The sequence below is a fragment of the Adiantum capillus-veneris genome, chromosome 28, assembly GCF_014529385.1.
Source record: "Adiantum capillus-veneris isolate H3 chromosome 28, ASM1452938v2, whole genome shotgun sequence".
Lineage (NCBI taxonomy): Eukaryota > Viridiplantae > Streptophyta > Polypodiopsida > Polypodiales > Pteridaceae > Adiantum > Adiantum capillus-veneris.
In genome coordinates, this window is record NC_140958.1 from 32,226,942 (window position 1) to 32,239,859 (window position 12,918).

The 12,918-nt window shown below is 42.5% G+C and overlaps 1 protein-coding gene across 4 annotated transcripts in view; it reads left to right on the plus strand.

The window, feature by feature from the left end:
• The window catches only part of ATGRIP (Golgi-localized GRIP domain-containing protein), a 172,719-nt gene extending 162,122 nt beyond the window's left edge, over nucleotides 1–10,597 (plus strand). For 3 of the 4 annotated variants that reach the window (XM_086504852.1, XM_086504854.1, XM_086504853.1), the window contains exons 18-24: nucleotides 8,925–8,952; nucleotides 9,062–9,111; nucleotides 9,234–9,305; nucleotides 9,384–9,431; nucleotides 9,766–9,871; nucleotides 9,972–10,030; nucleotides 10,095–10,597. In XM_086504852.1, the coding sequence (XP_086360978.1) occupies nucleotides 8,925–8,952; nucleotides 9,062–9,111; nucleotides 9,234–9,305; nucleotides 9,384–9,431; nucleotides 9,766–9,871; nucleotides 9,972–10,030; nucleotides 10,095–10,199 (468 nt within the window). In that variant the 3' untranslated portion in view covers nucleotides 10,200–10,597. Of the gene's footprint in view, nucleotides 1–8,924; nucleotides 8,953–9,061; nucleotides 9,112–9,233; nucleotides 9,306–9,383; nucleotides 9,432–9,765; nucleotides 9,872–9,971; nucleotides 10,031–10,094 lie in introns of those variants that run through there. The other variant, XR_015187007.1, reaches the window with a different exon arrangement.
• Nucleotides 10,598–12,918: the final 2,321 nt, after the last annotated feature.

Below are 12,918 nucleotides of genomic sequence, written 5' to 3' on the forward strand. Positions count from 1 at the left end.
AAATCTTATTTGTGATGCGAGGTCATAGAGTTTTTAGCAAAAGCCTCAAGGAGAGATGCTATGAAGCCTTCAGAATAAGAGTCGATGTGAAAGGTACAATGCATAAAATATGAGAGAGAGAGAGAGAGAGAGAGAGAGAGAGAGAGAGAGAGAGAGAGAGAGAGAGAGAGAGAGAGAGAGAATGAATGAAATGATAACATATTCAAAAGGCCAAAATGACCTATGAGACTCATCTGTTACATATGGTGAATCTGATGCCTGATGCCATGTCTGAGTACAAAAAAAGAGATACTAAATTGAATCTAGAAGTGTTACCAGTTGGAACTATGTGGGGTATTTGTGATCATTGATACAATGGGTGCCTAATACAAGAGAGAGATAATGGTTGATGAATCCATTTGTACTCTGGATGTCGAGATAGTATGGCTCGAATCCTCTGTTGTAGTCTCCGTCGATGCTGTGAAGCTCCTCTCCTCAATCGTAGGCATTGCGATCTCTTTATCTCCAATGCTCGGTCAATTAGACTATCGCGGGTGTGAGTAGGAGCTGAGCTTTGCAATTGTTGTTGCTCATCTATCTGTTCAGTGTTTGCTGTGAAGAAATCAGTAATCTACTCTGGGATTGTCTCTCTCCAAGTCTCCTCAGTAAACTGTCTCTGTGTTTGTGTAACTCAGGTAGATACAATCGAAGACATCTCTGGTCGTGATAGCTCATGACTCTGGCAAAGGGTCCGAAGCCTTCTCTGAATAGACAGTGGAAGCGACCTTGTTTTTTGTAATAGACTGTGGACTGACATATATAATGCATCTCCGTCTTTGGCTCTCTATGGCATAGGCGGCATATCATGTCACAAACTGATGACGTGGCATGACCACCCGTGGACAGAAAGTACCTCAGTTGACATGGCAGTCACTATGGACGTCTGAAAATTGCGTTGACAGGCTGTTGACGTGGCAGTACGGACCCCCGTAAACCGCACTGCTAACGTGGCAGAATTGTACGAAATTCCGCAAAAAACGCTGATGCTTTTGAGCCAGTTTTGGGGGATTATTGCTTTTGGAACCCTCTGCTTTTGAGTTTATTGATTTTGGCGTCCCTTGTAAGAATAAAAGGGCCCAAGGGCCTCACTCTTTAGGGCATCTGGACGTAGAGCCTGATGAGCCAAGGATCCAGGGGAGTTGTATTTTGATCAAGCATTAATATAAAAGAAATACTAAAAGGGGTCCAGTCTTTGGGGCCAATCTCGCTGAGCACAGAACTACGCCGATCCGTGTCGACTCAAGTTTTTAAAGTTGTGAAGTATGTTAAGTGATTCTCTCGTGTGTCGTGTTGGATTCTCGACGTGGGGTGTCCAAGTCCTTTGACAGTGGTATCAGAGCATCAGGCGTGTGCTTTTCTCAAAGTATATCAGTCCTATCAAATAGTAGAAAGGGCACTTCGGCACAATTTTGGGAAATTGTTATTAAAGAATCTTCGAGTCCCGACTCCGGACTTATTAGCCACTCCCACCCTTCGTACATCGCGCATCGGGCACGCTCCGTCTTCATCGCTCTGTCTTACAGAACATAAAGCCATAAAGATTACAGATGGGTTCTCGTGGAGAATCTGACAGAAAATAGCACCTCCTAGTCGAAATGAGGCACGGGAACTAAAGAAAAGAATGAAGATTTGGGCAAATTTTTGTACGGAGAAGTTTGCCAAGGCGAAGTGCAAGCGTCAATTGCAGGTTGACATGTGTGCGAAAGATTGATCTCGAGATTTGCAAAACACCTACAAAATTACCCGATTGATAAAATTTACTCGAGATAGCATGAGGCCATTGATTTTTCTTTAAGGATGGAAGGAAAGCTGAAACGATAGATGAGTACAGAAAAGCGGAAGCTTTATTTGCAGAAAGAGCTGGACAAAACTGTTGACTAGAAGACGAACCAGACAGCGGAAAGGATACTTATTGTGAAAGATTTTGGGATACTTTTCGGACCTCTTTTTTCAAGAAGATCAATTTTAAGGAGCAGATTGAGAGGTTTTGTTGTGGACTTCCCAAAGAAATTCGAGACAACTATCTTGAGAAGAAGTCAGAGTCCATTCAACAATTGATGGGACATGCTAAGCAGGGATTTGCTATATTCGAGTAACTTGACTTACCCACCAGATGAACCTTCGACAAGTCAGAACAGAAACAGACGACTGAAAGATACACGAACTCGACTGACAGAAGAACAGAAAGATACATGATCTTGACTGATAGAAGACCAGAGACATGAACATTTCAAAGCAGGAAAGTGTTTTGAATTTGGAGAACAAGGATATATCGTTGCAGGGTGCCCCAAAAAGGCACAAGAATAAGGATGACTGACAGATTGAGAGTACAGCGCGAGGAGGAGATACTCATTCCAGAAGAGAGAGATTATTATGGATTAAGAATTAGATGATGATGAGTTTGGAGTAGTGACAGCTCTCGAATAATCTGAACTGAAAGAGAACGAGGAGATACTCGTTTGGGAACAGATACTGGCTTTCCAAGACAAAGAAAGAGAAAGGTAAAGTGAACGGTGGTTCTTAGTTAAGACCATCGAGCATTAAATGCGAAATGGATGGAGGGGGAGAACCTAGCAGATACTCTTGGGATTGGAACTTTACCTCGACGCTTTTGGTCTAGCTGTGGCTATTCCAAGAGTTCCCACAAATCAACGGGTTGAATCTGGTGCAAGTGGGACTACACTAGAGACAAGTTACTCCGCTCCTTTGTTACAGATTACCTGGATGAAATAAAGTCACTGATTTCCATTTGGAGTTCAGGGATACTGAGGTGCTGACAGTATTCTGTTGGATGACTTTATGAGAAAAGTACTTTGAAATGGAAACCCCCGGAAATGATTACTCGCACACAATAGTGCTTGAGTCAAAAATCTCTATAGACATGATCACAAAATAAGATTAGTTAATCCGACTTTAGTGACGTTCGAGATGGATCTAGATGCGATTACTAAATACGTTGCTAGCAGTCATGGTTTGAGATTTGGAATGAATTTCTATGTGATGTGATCTGAATCTGATGTCATGTAATGTTTCTGTCATCTTTGTACAAGTGTTGGATTCGTATCGTCAATGCGTCGGTACTTAGAGTCAGTGTCTATTGAACTAGTTTATGTCTTATGTTTGATTGTGCAGGTGTAATCGAGGGCGATAACGATTCTTTCAAGAGGGGGGTATGTCACAAACTGATGACGTGGCATGACCACCCGCAGACAGATGTTGACGTGGACAGATAGTACGACAGCTGACGTGGCAGACTTTCGAAAATTGCGTTGACAAGTTGTTGACGTGGCAGAACGGACCCTGTAAAATGCGCTGCTGATGTGGCAGAACTGTACGAAATTTCGCAAAAGCGTTGATGCTTTTGAGCCAATTTTGGGGGATTATTGCTTTTGGAACCCTTTGCTTCTGAGTTTACAGCTTTTGGGGCTCTGCTTTTGGCATCCCTTGTAAGAATAAAAGGGCCTCAGTCTCTAGGGCATTTGGACGCAGAGCTGTTTTGATCAAGCATTAATATAAAAGAAATACCGAAAGGGGCGCCAGTCTTTGGGGCCAATCTCCCTGGGCATGAAACTACGTCGGGCCGTGTCGACTCAAGTTTTTAAAGTTGTGGAGTTTTTAAAGTGATTTTCTCGTGTGTCGTGTTGGATTCTCGACTTGGAATGTCCAAGTCCTATGACATATCATGTTAGTCGCTGGTATCCCTTTGAATCTACCAGCCTCAATCTCAAGTTGGTGTGAAGATGGCACGCCGTAACCCATGAGATAGATGTGTATCCATATAGCTAGGTCGAATCACAAACCCATCTCGAATCACAAATCCACAAATCGCAACAAAAGAAGAATTGCGTAAAGATTGATGATGTGGCAGAGCTATTAGGAATCCCGCATTTTACGTTGACATGCAGAGGGCCTTTAAATATGTGCAGAGGGCTCATTCCCTGGCATGCTTCAATACGAAGGTGCAGAGGGTGGAGTACTGGCATTGTACCGAGCTCAAGTAATATAAAGGGGCGCCAAGGTTTGGGGCCAATGCTCTCTGGGGTGGAATTTCGCCACTCCTGGTGTCGTCTATTTCTTTCTATTCAAGTTGTTATTCAAAGTGCTAAAAGTCTGTTCAGTCTACTCTTTTCTGTTGACATGCGGTGCCCGTCTTGTGATAGTGGTATCAGAGCATCATGCGTGTGTTTTTTTGAAAGCATACCGACCCTACAAAAGAGCAAACAGAGCAAACCGGAGCTTCCAAAGGCTACCCTGTACTTATTAGCCACTCCCCCCACTCTTACCTCATCGCGCATCGGGCACACTCCCGTCTTCATGGCTTTGTCTTACAGGGCATAAGCCTTAAAGATCACTTGCAGAGAAGGATCAAGGATTTTTCGAGCCGTTCTATTTTTTTCCCAGAGGTAAACTGTCTGTCCAAGAGCTTATGGACCATGCTGTGGTCGGCTACGACCTTATGAAAGAAACCTAACCCTAATTATTGGTGCAGGTTTTAGGATGGAAAGTCAATCGACTTTTTGAGCTCGATTGTTGTCAAGATTGCTTTTTAAGTTTGAATTTTGTTTGAGAACTTGTTTGGTGATCCTGTTTGGAATTTGTTGAATTGGATGGTAACTGTTTTGAACCTGTCTTGGTGCCGATTTGAATTGTTTGACTTTGGTTTTGATACTGGTTTCAATGATTGGTGATTTTACTCCGAGAATTGTGACAAATGATGTTTGAGAATGCTTGCTCATTCATACTCATGGCCTGGACCCTTGTGGTTTTTTGCGGGGGGAGTATTGAATGTTTGAAAAGTGCTGTTTTTTTTTTTACTCATGGGCCAGACCCTTGTGGTTATTTACGGGGGCAGTATCATTGTTGTTACTCATGGCCCGGACCTGGATGGTTATTTATGGGGGGAGTATTGAGAAGTCTGAGCATTGGTTACTCTCAGTATCTCCAAACAACGCATGCTACGGTCTGGGGGGTGTTTGGTTGTAAAAGGCCTCTTTATCTCATGGCCCGGACCTTTTTAGGCTATTTGCGGGAGGAGTGATGAGGGAGTCGTTGAACAACTCGTGGCCCGGACTTGGATGGTTATTTGTGGGGGGAGTGTTCATTGGCGACTTTATGTTTCTATGTCTTGTAACATGCATATGTGAGCATTTGTGTTGCATTGTGATGTGCCACTCATTGAATATTCCTTATTGGATGAGATACTTCTGGAAAGTCAACGACCCAGGATATCTAGAGTTCTGATTTGGAATAAGACTCCTTATTGGATGAGATTCTTCTGCAAAGCCAACGACCCACGAAATCAAGAGCTCTGATTTGGAATGAGAAAACTGATTGTCTCTCGGAATGTCCCTTGGAAATTTTTTGAGCTAACTTGAGTTGTTTTGTAGATATGCTGTAATCGCGGATGATTACTTTCTTTCAAAGAGGGATGCCACAAATTGCTGACGTGTCAAGCCACTGAAGTACGGAGCCGACTTGCACATCTCGACCGAGGGGCCTAAACCCTAAGGGAAGCAACAGAAGCAGAATTGCGTAAAGAATGACATGTGGCAGAGCTGTACGGAATCCCGCATTTACATGCTGACATGGTAACTGTACGGACACCGAGATGCTGTGCTGACAGGTGTTGACATGACATTGTACGGATCTCTGCGTTTTGTGCTGTTTGGTGCTGACGTGGCACTATACAGATTTCTATAATTTGTGCTGGCAGCTTTTGGACAAGATGCTTTTGAACCAGTTCCTTTTGAGTTTGAAGGCTTTTGATGTAAACTACTTTTCACAAGCCAAGGGCCTTTAAATATGTGCAGAGGGCTCATTCTCTCGCATGCTTCAATACGAAGGTGTAAAGGGTGGAGTACTGGCATTGTACTGAGTTCAAGTAATATAAATAAATACCGAAAGGGTCGCCAAGGTTTGGGGCCAATGCTCTCTGGGGCGAAACTTCGCCACTCCCCGTGTCCTCTATCTCTATCCGTTCAGTTGTTATTTAAAGTGCTAAAATTCTATTCAGCCTGCTCTTTTTTGTTGGCACGTGATGCCCATCTTGTGACAATCAAAGAGCTAGAGCTTTGTTCGGGGTTCCTGGATTCGAACCTGCGAACGCATCCTCTCCAATCCTCCCAGGGCCGCATACGCTCTGGTGAGTCTAGTCTCTACTGCTTTCTTCAAAGAAAACTTTGTCCCAGTGAAGCCGCCTGTGAGAGGAGCTTGAGGTGTTTGCTGCTCAAAAATAGCAGATGGCTGACTCGATGACCCAGAAACAGCAGTTGGTTGGTTGGGCGATCCAAAAGCAGGTGTTTGACATGGCGATCCGAAATGGCAGCATGAGGACACACTAGTAGTCCATGAATGGAAGTGGACACACGGGCAGTGCATGCATGGAAATTGGACACACGGGCGTTCCTTGCAGGAAAGTGCACACACAGGCACTCCCAGCATAGTAGGAGCCAAACGCCTTACACACAGGCAGTGCTTGCATACCAGTACACAAGTGGCACAAATATCTCAGCTTTGCACACTATATATTTACATTTATGCCTTTTCATCACTTTAGGCCGATCTCTCTCTGAGAAGACTATGTATTACTGCTGAGTTCTAATATAATAAAGAAATACTGCCTGAAGCGCCTATTCAAGGGCTAGTGTTGGGTAAGAGAGGAACTTGGTCTCTTCATTTCTCCATCTCTCTTTCTCTCTCATTCTACCTCGTAATCTCCATTCCGCTAGTTGCCTATGAGCTGAATTCTCTCTTTCTCTCAGTAATTCTATGAGTTGTGAGCCCTCCATCTCTTTCATTCATATGTGAGATGAATACTCTCTTCACTCTCTCGCTTGTGCTGGAAATTCTGCTTTTCTCTCATTCACCACCTGGGCAGTTGCTCAAGCCAGTTACACCAGTCATGGTCCGTCGTTTCACCTCTGTATAAAGCTGAATAATTTTCAATCACCAATCACTATAGTACAAGCTCTGCTGCTACATTATTATCTTTTGGTGTGTAGCCAATACTTTGTTATCAGCGTGTGGTCATTGCATGTGCGCCCTTTTTCCTTGTGTGTTTAATGTGGTTTCGATCCCCTTAGATCAACCAAAAGTCAATTCCTAGGTCTGTTTGACAGTTTTGGCCTTGAATGCCTTTTGCCCTGTTTTGACCCACTTCTTGAAGTCTTTCGATACCCTTGCTTTTGGATAAGTTGTTTGTGTTGGTCTCTGCTACAAAGGCTATATAGTCTCTATCCAAAAATTTAGCAAGGGGACGATCCATGCTCCATCAAATCTGAACCCCAAACTTGGCTTGGTGACTACCTGCAGTCTAAGGAGTCTTCCCCACAACTTAGTTTTGGATTTGGACAAATTTTTCTTGATCCAAAGAAAGTTTTTGTGTCTTCCTTGCGATTTTTGACTTGCAACTGATTTATTTGTGATTTGGTCAACTTTTTGTTGTTTTTTTCTATGGTTCCCTTTTCAAAAGTTTCCCCAAATGTTAGCTACTCACTGCTCAAATCTTAACTCCTCATCATAAGGTATGCAACAAACTCTCCTCTCAGAATGTTTTAGGGAATATAAGGCTAATTTGAGTCACTCAATATAGTATGAGGGTCTGAGGAGTGAGGTCCCCCTGTCTGTATCCGTTCCTCCAAGGATAGCCCTGATGGCTGAGATCACCATTAGGAAACATATCCCAAAATTGGTGTGTTTTTTAGTTACAAATAGTCACTGCTGTATGTGGAACTTCAGTATCTCTCTAGCATAGCAAAAATCCTCACTCTTGTGTCAGTCAAGCCTGATGTGTGTGGTGCATCGTCACCACCCGAAACGGAAACGGAAAATTCGGGTATTTCAGAGTTTCATCCGGGGCAGAAACGATCAAGAAACGGCTTCTCTTTAAGAAATTATAAACAATATATTACATAAAGCAAGTAGCTTAGGAGGGGCTATATGTGTATTTCTAACCGAAACACAACAAAACATGATTGAGAAGTTTCAAAAACTTAAGGCTTCAAAAAAAGAAACGGTAAACCGTAAACTTACAGTCTACAACCCTACAAGTTACAACTTAATAGACTATTTTCAAATACTACAGAGTGTAAAACCAAGGTACAACTTACAAGATACATCATAATGTCACAAGTCAAAATTGTCCATACGCTACAAGAGCCTATCTTTTCGTGTGTGCGACACTTGTTGTTTGCTCTTAAAGCTTTGCCCATGAAACTGCTCGCAAAAACAGCAATTTGGGAAAAATCGCGTTTTCCCCCCAAATTTACCCTTTCAAAAAAAAAGGTTTGAAACGGCGTTTCCATTCGGGCCCCCGAAACGCCATTTCTTGTTACTATGGTGAAACTCTCATTTGTGGGGTCCCCAAGATATGCAGACAAAGGCACCACATGTACCTTGGTGTGTATAAATGTGACATATTGTCTGCCTCTCTCTCAAACATGTGTGGACGATTATTATGTTGGTTTCGCAAGGTTAATGGTTAGCCTCTCCATGTAAAACCGCTCTAGAGCCATCATTACCTTCAGACGGTGAGCCTAAAACTTCTATAGAGCTATTATATGTTCTGAATATAGAAGTAAAGCACTAAGGAGAGAGGGCAGCAATTAAGGTGATGGCATTGAATCTTTAGCACGGTGGCGGGATACAGGCTGTACAGCAGGGGGGGCAATGGGCAGTGCAGCCAAGAGGGCAACTGAGGTGCACAACGGCTTATTAAATTTTTGGATTGAATATTTTTTAACAAGGAGCAAGAACTGTCTGAGGCTTTTCCGTAAATTTCCTGTAGTTAATCTGAGTTCTTATCTTCATTGTGTGAGTATGCATGAAATGATGCAAAGCATGTGGATCCTTTCTTATATTAGTGGTTTTTCCTTCTGATAACGCAGGCTTCAAGGGAAGATTCAATAAAACTAGGTGAGTGTTACTGCAAGTATGCTGCATCCTCAACAGGCTGCTGAATCATACACTTGGTCATCTTAAGATTTTCATCAACTTTTCTTCTCATTTTTTTCATTGGGCTTAGGTAGGGATTTTGAAGAAAGTCACCTATCAGTTGGAGAGCAGCAGATTCTGGTAGGTTCTTAGAACAACTGGCATGTCTTGGCTTGCCTCTTTTTTGCCTTGAATGAATTTCAGGGTGCCAATCACTGCTAGTGTGCCACTTGTTAATAGCTAGTCCGTTATGTTCTTTACAGATGCTTGCAAGGCAGCAAGCACAAAGAGAGGAGGAGCTTTCTCAATGCCAGCGTCATATACAAGCTTTACAGGTAAATTTTGGGAAAGCATGTTTCCACAGGAATATATTATCAAGGTCTGCAAGTTTTTAATCTTAAATTACTTTTCAGGATGAGATTGTTGAGTTGGAGCATGAAAATCGTTTGCACACTCAGCAGGTCCGTGTTCCCATGTATTGTTTTTTTTTGTTTTTCTGTTTTTGCATTCCCTTCAAATCAAGCATGTCAATAGCTGTCTGTTTTTGGACATTTGTTTCCCATTGTCAATCCTAGCCAAAAATCAGTGAAGACTTTGCGGCGGTAGACGCAGTATCTATGGTGTTTGCTTTTTTGTTGTAGAAGCATCCTGTATGTGCACAGCAGATATCCATGTGTTGTATAGCGTAATCCGTTTCACTTGATGGGTGCTAGAAAATGATGCATGAGACAGACTAGAGCAAATTAAGTGCATTCTTTGTCACAATTGATATTTTACAGAGTGCATGCTACACAGGAAGCTGCTTTGAAGGAAGAATTGCGAAATCTTGAGCGATCCAGGAAGCGAGAGGGTGTAGATATGACTTACCTTAAGAATGTAATCGTGAAGCTTCTAGAAACCGGTACTGTTTGTCATAATGTTGTGCCGCTGATTTAATTTCTCCAACTTTAGTGTATGGCGGAACAAGGTCTTGAAGAAAAATACATTTGGTTGTGTTGCAGGGGAAGTAGAGGCCCTACTTCCTGTGGTGGCTATGTTGTTGCAGTTCAGCCGAGATGAGGTCATTGTCTCTTTAGAATGTTCTTTAAAAAGTTTACCACCAAAACTAACTTGTAATTGTGCAGCTGAAAAAATGTCAGGAGGTTTACAATGTGGTGCCAGACGCACCTGCGACTCATGCTCCCACGACACTTTTCTCAAGGTTCTTGTTCTCAAAGGCTGGGAAATGAACCCTGGGAGCGATTAGGTGCAATATTGAATCCTATTTTGGAGATGCGGTCATGGACGGGCTCGTTCAAGAGGATGCATTGGAGGATTGTACAAAGCTTCTGCTTTCGACAGTAGAGCAGAAGCAAGACGGCCATTCTTTATTCACGGTCACTCCTACCAGTCCAAGCAAAACAAGGCTGTCAGCAGTACTTGGTTTTGGAAGGGCGGTCGATTTCTTTTGTAAGATAGACACTGGAAACACAATCCTGTACATTATCTCCAAAAGGAAACTAGCTGTCTGGGTACTTGGCCTCACTAAACCTTGCTGCCAGCCATCATTTTCTGGCAATTGAGATTCAAAGCTTGAGGCCTGTTATAGCAACATTTGCAATATATGATGCACAGATTTCTTTTTCGAGTCCTGTGCCAAACATACTAACAGGACTAAGGTAATTTTTGATTTTGTGGTGCTCTTTGTCAGAAGTGCAGGTGTCAAAGTGAGCAAGGCTCTGAGCTTTGAATACAAAGGTGCTCCAGAAGGCAATGGATGCATGGAAAGTAATAATTGGAGTTGTTTAGACGTCTCTTCTATCGATCTCATTTTAAAACACTTTGTTTAAATTGGGTGAGGTGAGTGCTTGTTTGCAAAAAGGGGAATGGACTGCAAGATTTTTTTTAAAATGTGTTTTTTTGAGAATAAAAGCATTCTCCATGGTGGTTAATCTTGAAAATAAAAGTTGCACCTCCTATCTTCTCTCTTAGCCATAATGTCATGCCATTGTTGCCATTCCTCTCTCCTAGGTGAACCCCCCCCCCCCCCCCCCCCCCCCCCCCCCCCAACCCTGCCCCCAAAAAAGGAGGGCTTGAACCCTTAATATTACAAAATAGTACAAAGGCAGACATTGCCTATCACAGTACAGCATGTAGCCATCATACAGAATACAATCAATGGAAAAAAATCCCCTCGAGATCTTGAGGACCTACAAACGGGAATAGCCAATGAATCAACATAGCTAGGATGGATATGTGGAGATAGGGAGAAAATAGGACTCATTATGCAAGAACTAGGATGGCCAAATAATGCTCTCATAGAAGCACGAACCACCAGTGCATCAAGATTTTGTATCACCACCCACACCATGAAGCACGGCTAGAATTGAACTGATGAGATTGCTCTCATAGACAGTGTACTCCCAAGTTTATATAAGAGTCTTCAAGAATGTAGGAAAGTACAAAGAGAGACTGCTGATTGCTTCCATGTCTTGTAAAAGGTCAATTACAGGGAACATTTCTTAAAAGATGCTTTTATGTAATCGTTCAATGGTGAAAGGTGTCCTGATGACGGGTGATGGTTTTGTCAAGGTCGGGGAGATGCGAGAACTCACTAGGCTCTGTGTACCTGGCGTCCTGTCAGGTCTCCTTTGCATGAAAATCTTCGTGAAGCAGGATAAGCTACTGAGGAAGAGATTACCAACTTCCCATCCCCTGAACCCAATTTGGAAGGTCGACAAACTCCTCCGTCAACCAAGAGAAAATCAATAAAACCAAGCAAAAGCTTCACATACAACATGCACATGTACACATGAAATAGCAAAAAGCAAAACCATGCATTATCCAAGGAAACCGCACTCGAGAAAAATTTACAATTGGAAGAAACCGCATGAAACACAAGAAAAAAGAACCTGTAGAAATTATAACATGAACAAAATTGAAAAAGAGACAGTAGAGAATAAAGAAGAGGCAGACCCATATTGAGATTGGAGAGGTTAGGCTATTGTGAATCACCGTTACTGGACGAGCTAAATGGTGCCAAAGGCAATCTTACAACGAGCTAATAGACGGCGATGCAGTCAGAAAGTAGAAAGCTTATGATATTGGGTTGGTATCTATGTCAAAAAGGAACCACAGCTTCGTCTTCGAGAATGGATGAGTTTCACTTTTAGAGAAGCTTTGTAGGAGCCTCAATGTGAAGCTTCAGAAACCTAAGGTTGTGATTTTTCATGCAAACAAGCAAGTCAGGAGTACAACCTTGCTCATGCTAGTTGGAGGGCGAATTGGGATGGTAAACTTGAGTACCTTGGGATTGGTTTTAGAGCCGTCACATTGTTTCTCAATGGCAAGCGTAGCAAGAGACATGCTTACGCAACATTGGCATTGCTAGACTGATTGTAAAATCATGTGTATTTTCATGCCAGTCTCCTCCCTACCATCCTCTATATAGCCTTAATATAGACCTCCTTGCCTATGCATGCTTGACATGTGGTAGGTGACCACTGCTTTGAGGCATCACACAAAAGAATGGGAGCTTCATTCGATGCATATAATAACTATATTCAAAATAACGATACACGAGTTTGTCAGGTCGAGGGAAGATAAAAGAGTTGCATTTGTACGAATGAACTAGATTACTTGTTTGAAATGAGTATCAAAGATATGTTTATATAACACTAAGGAGGTAGCATTTGCTTACCTCATACATGACAACTTGGAAAAACCTATTTTAAGAGTTGAACTCAAATTTGCATATTTAAGGGGTTTTGTTCATGCCTACATGAATTTTGCATGTGATATTATGCTTTAAAAATGTTCCACTTGGGATAGCCTATGACCAAGGCCTCTATTGGCAATGGTACACATGCCACGATGCCTAGTGAGGAACATGCTCCATTGTGTCTCTAGGACAAAGCTGATGAACTTTATAAGCCTCTCCTTAGGGTTGCGATTAAACCGATAGGTTGA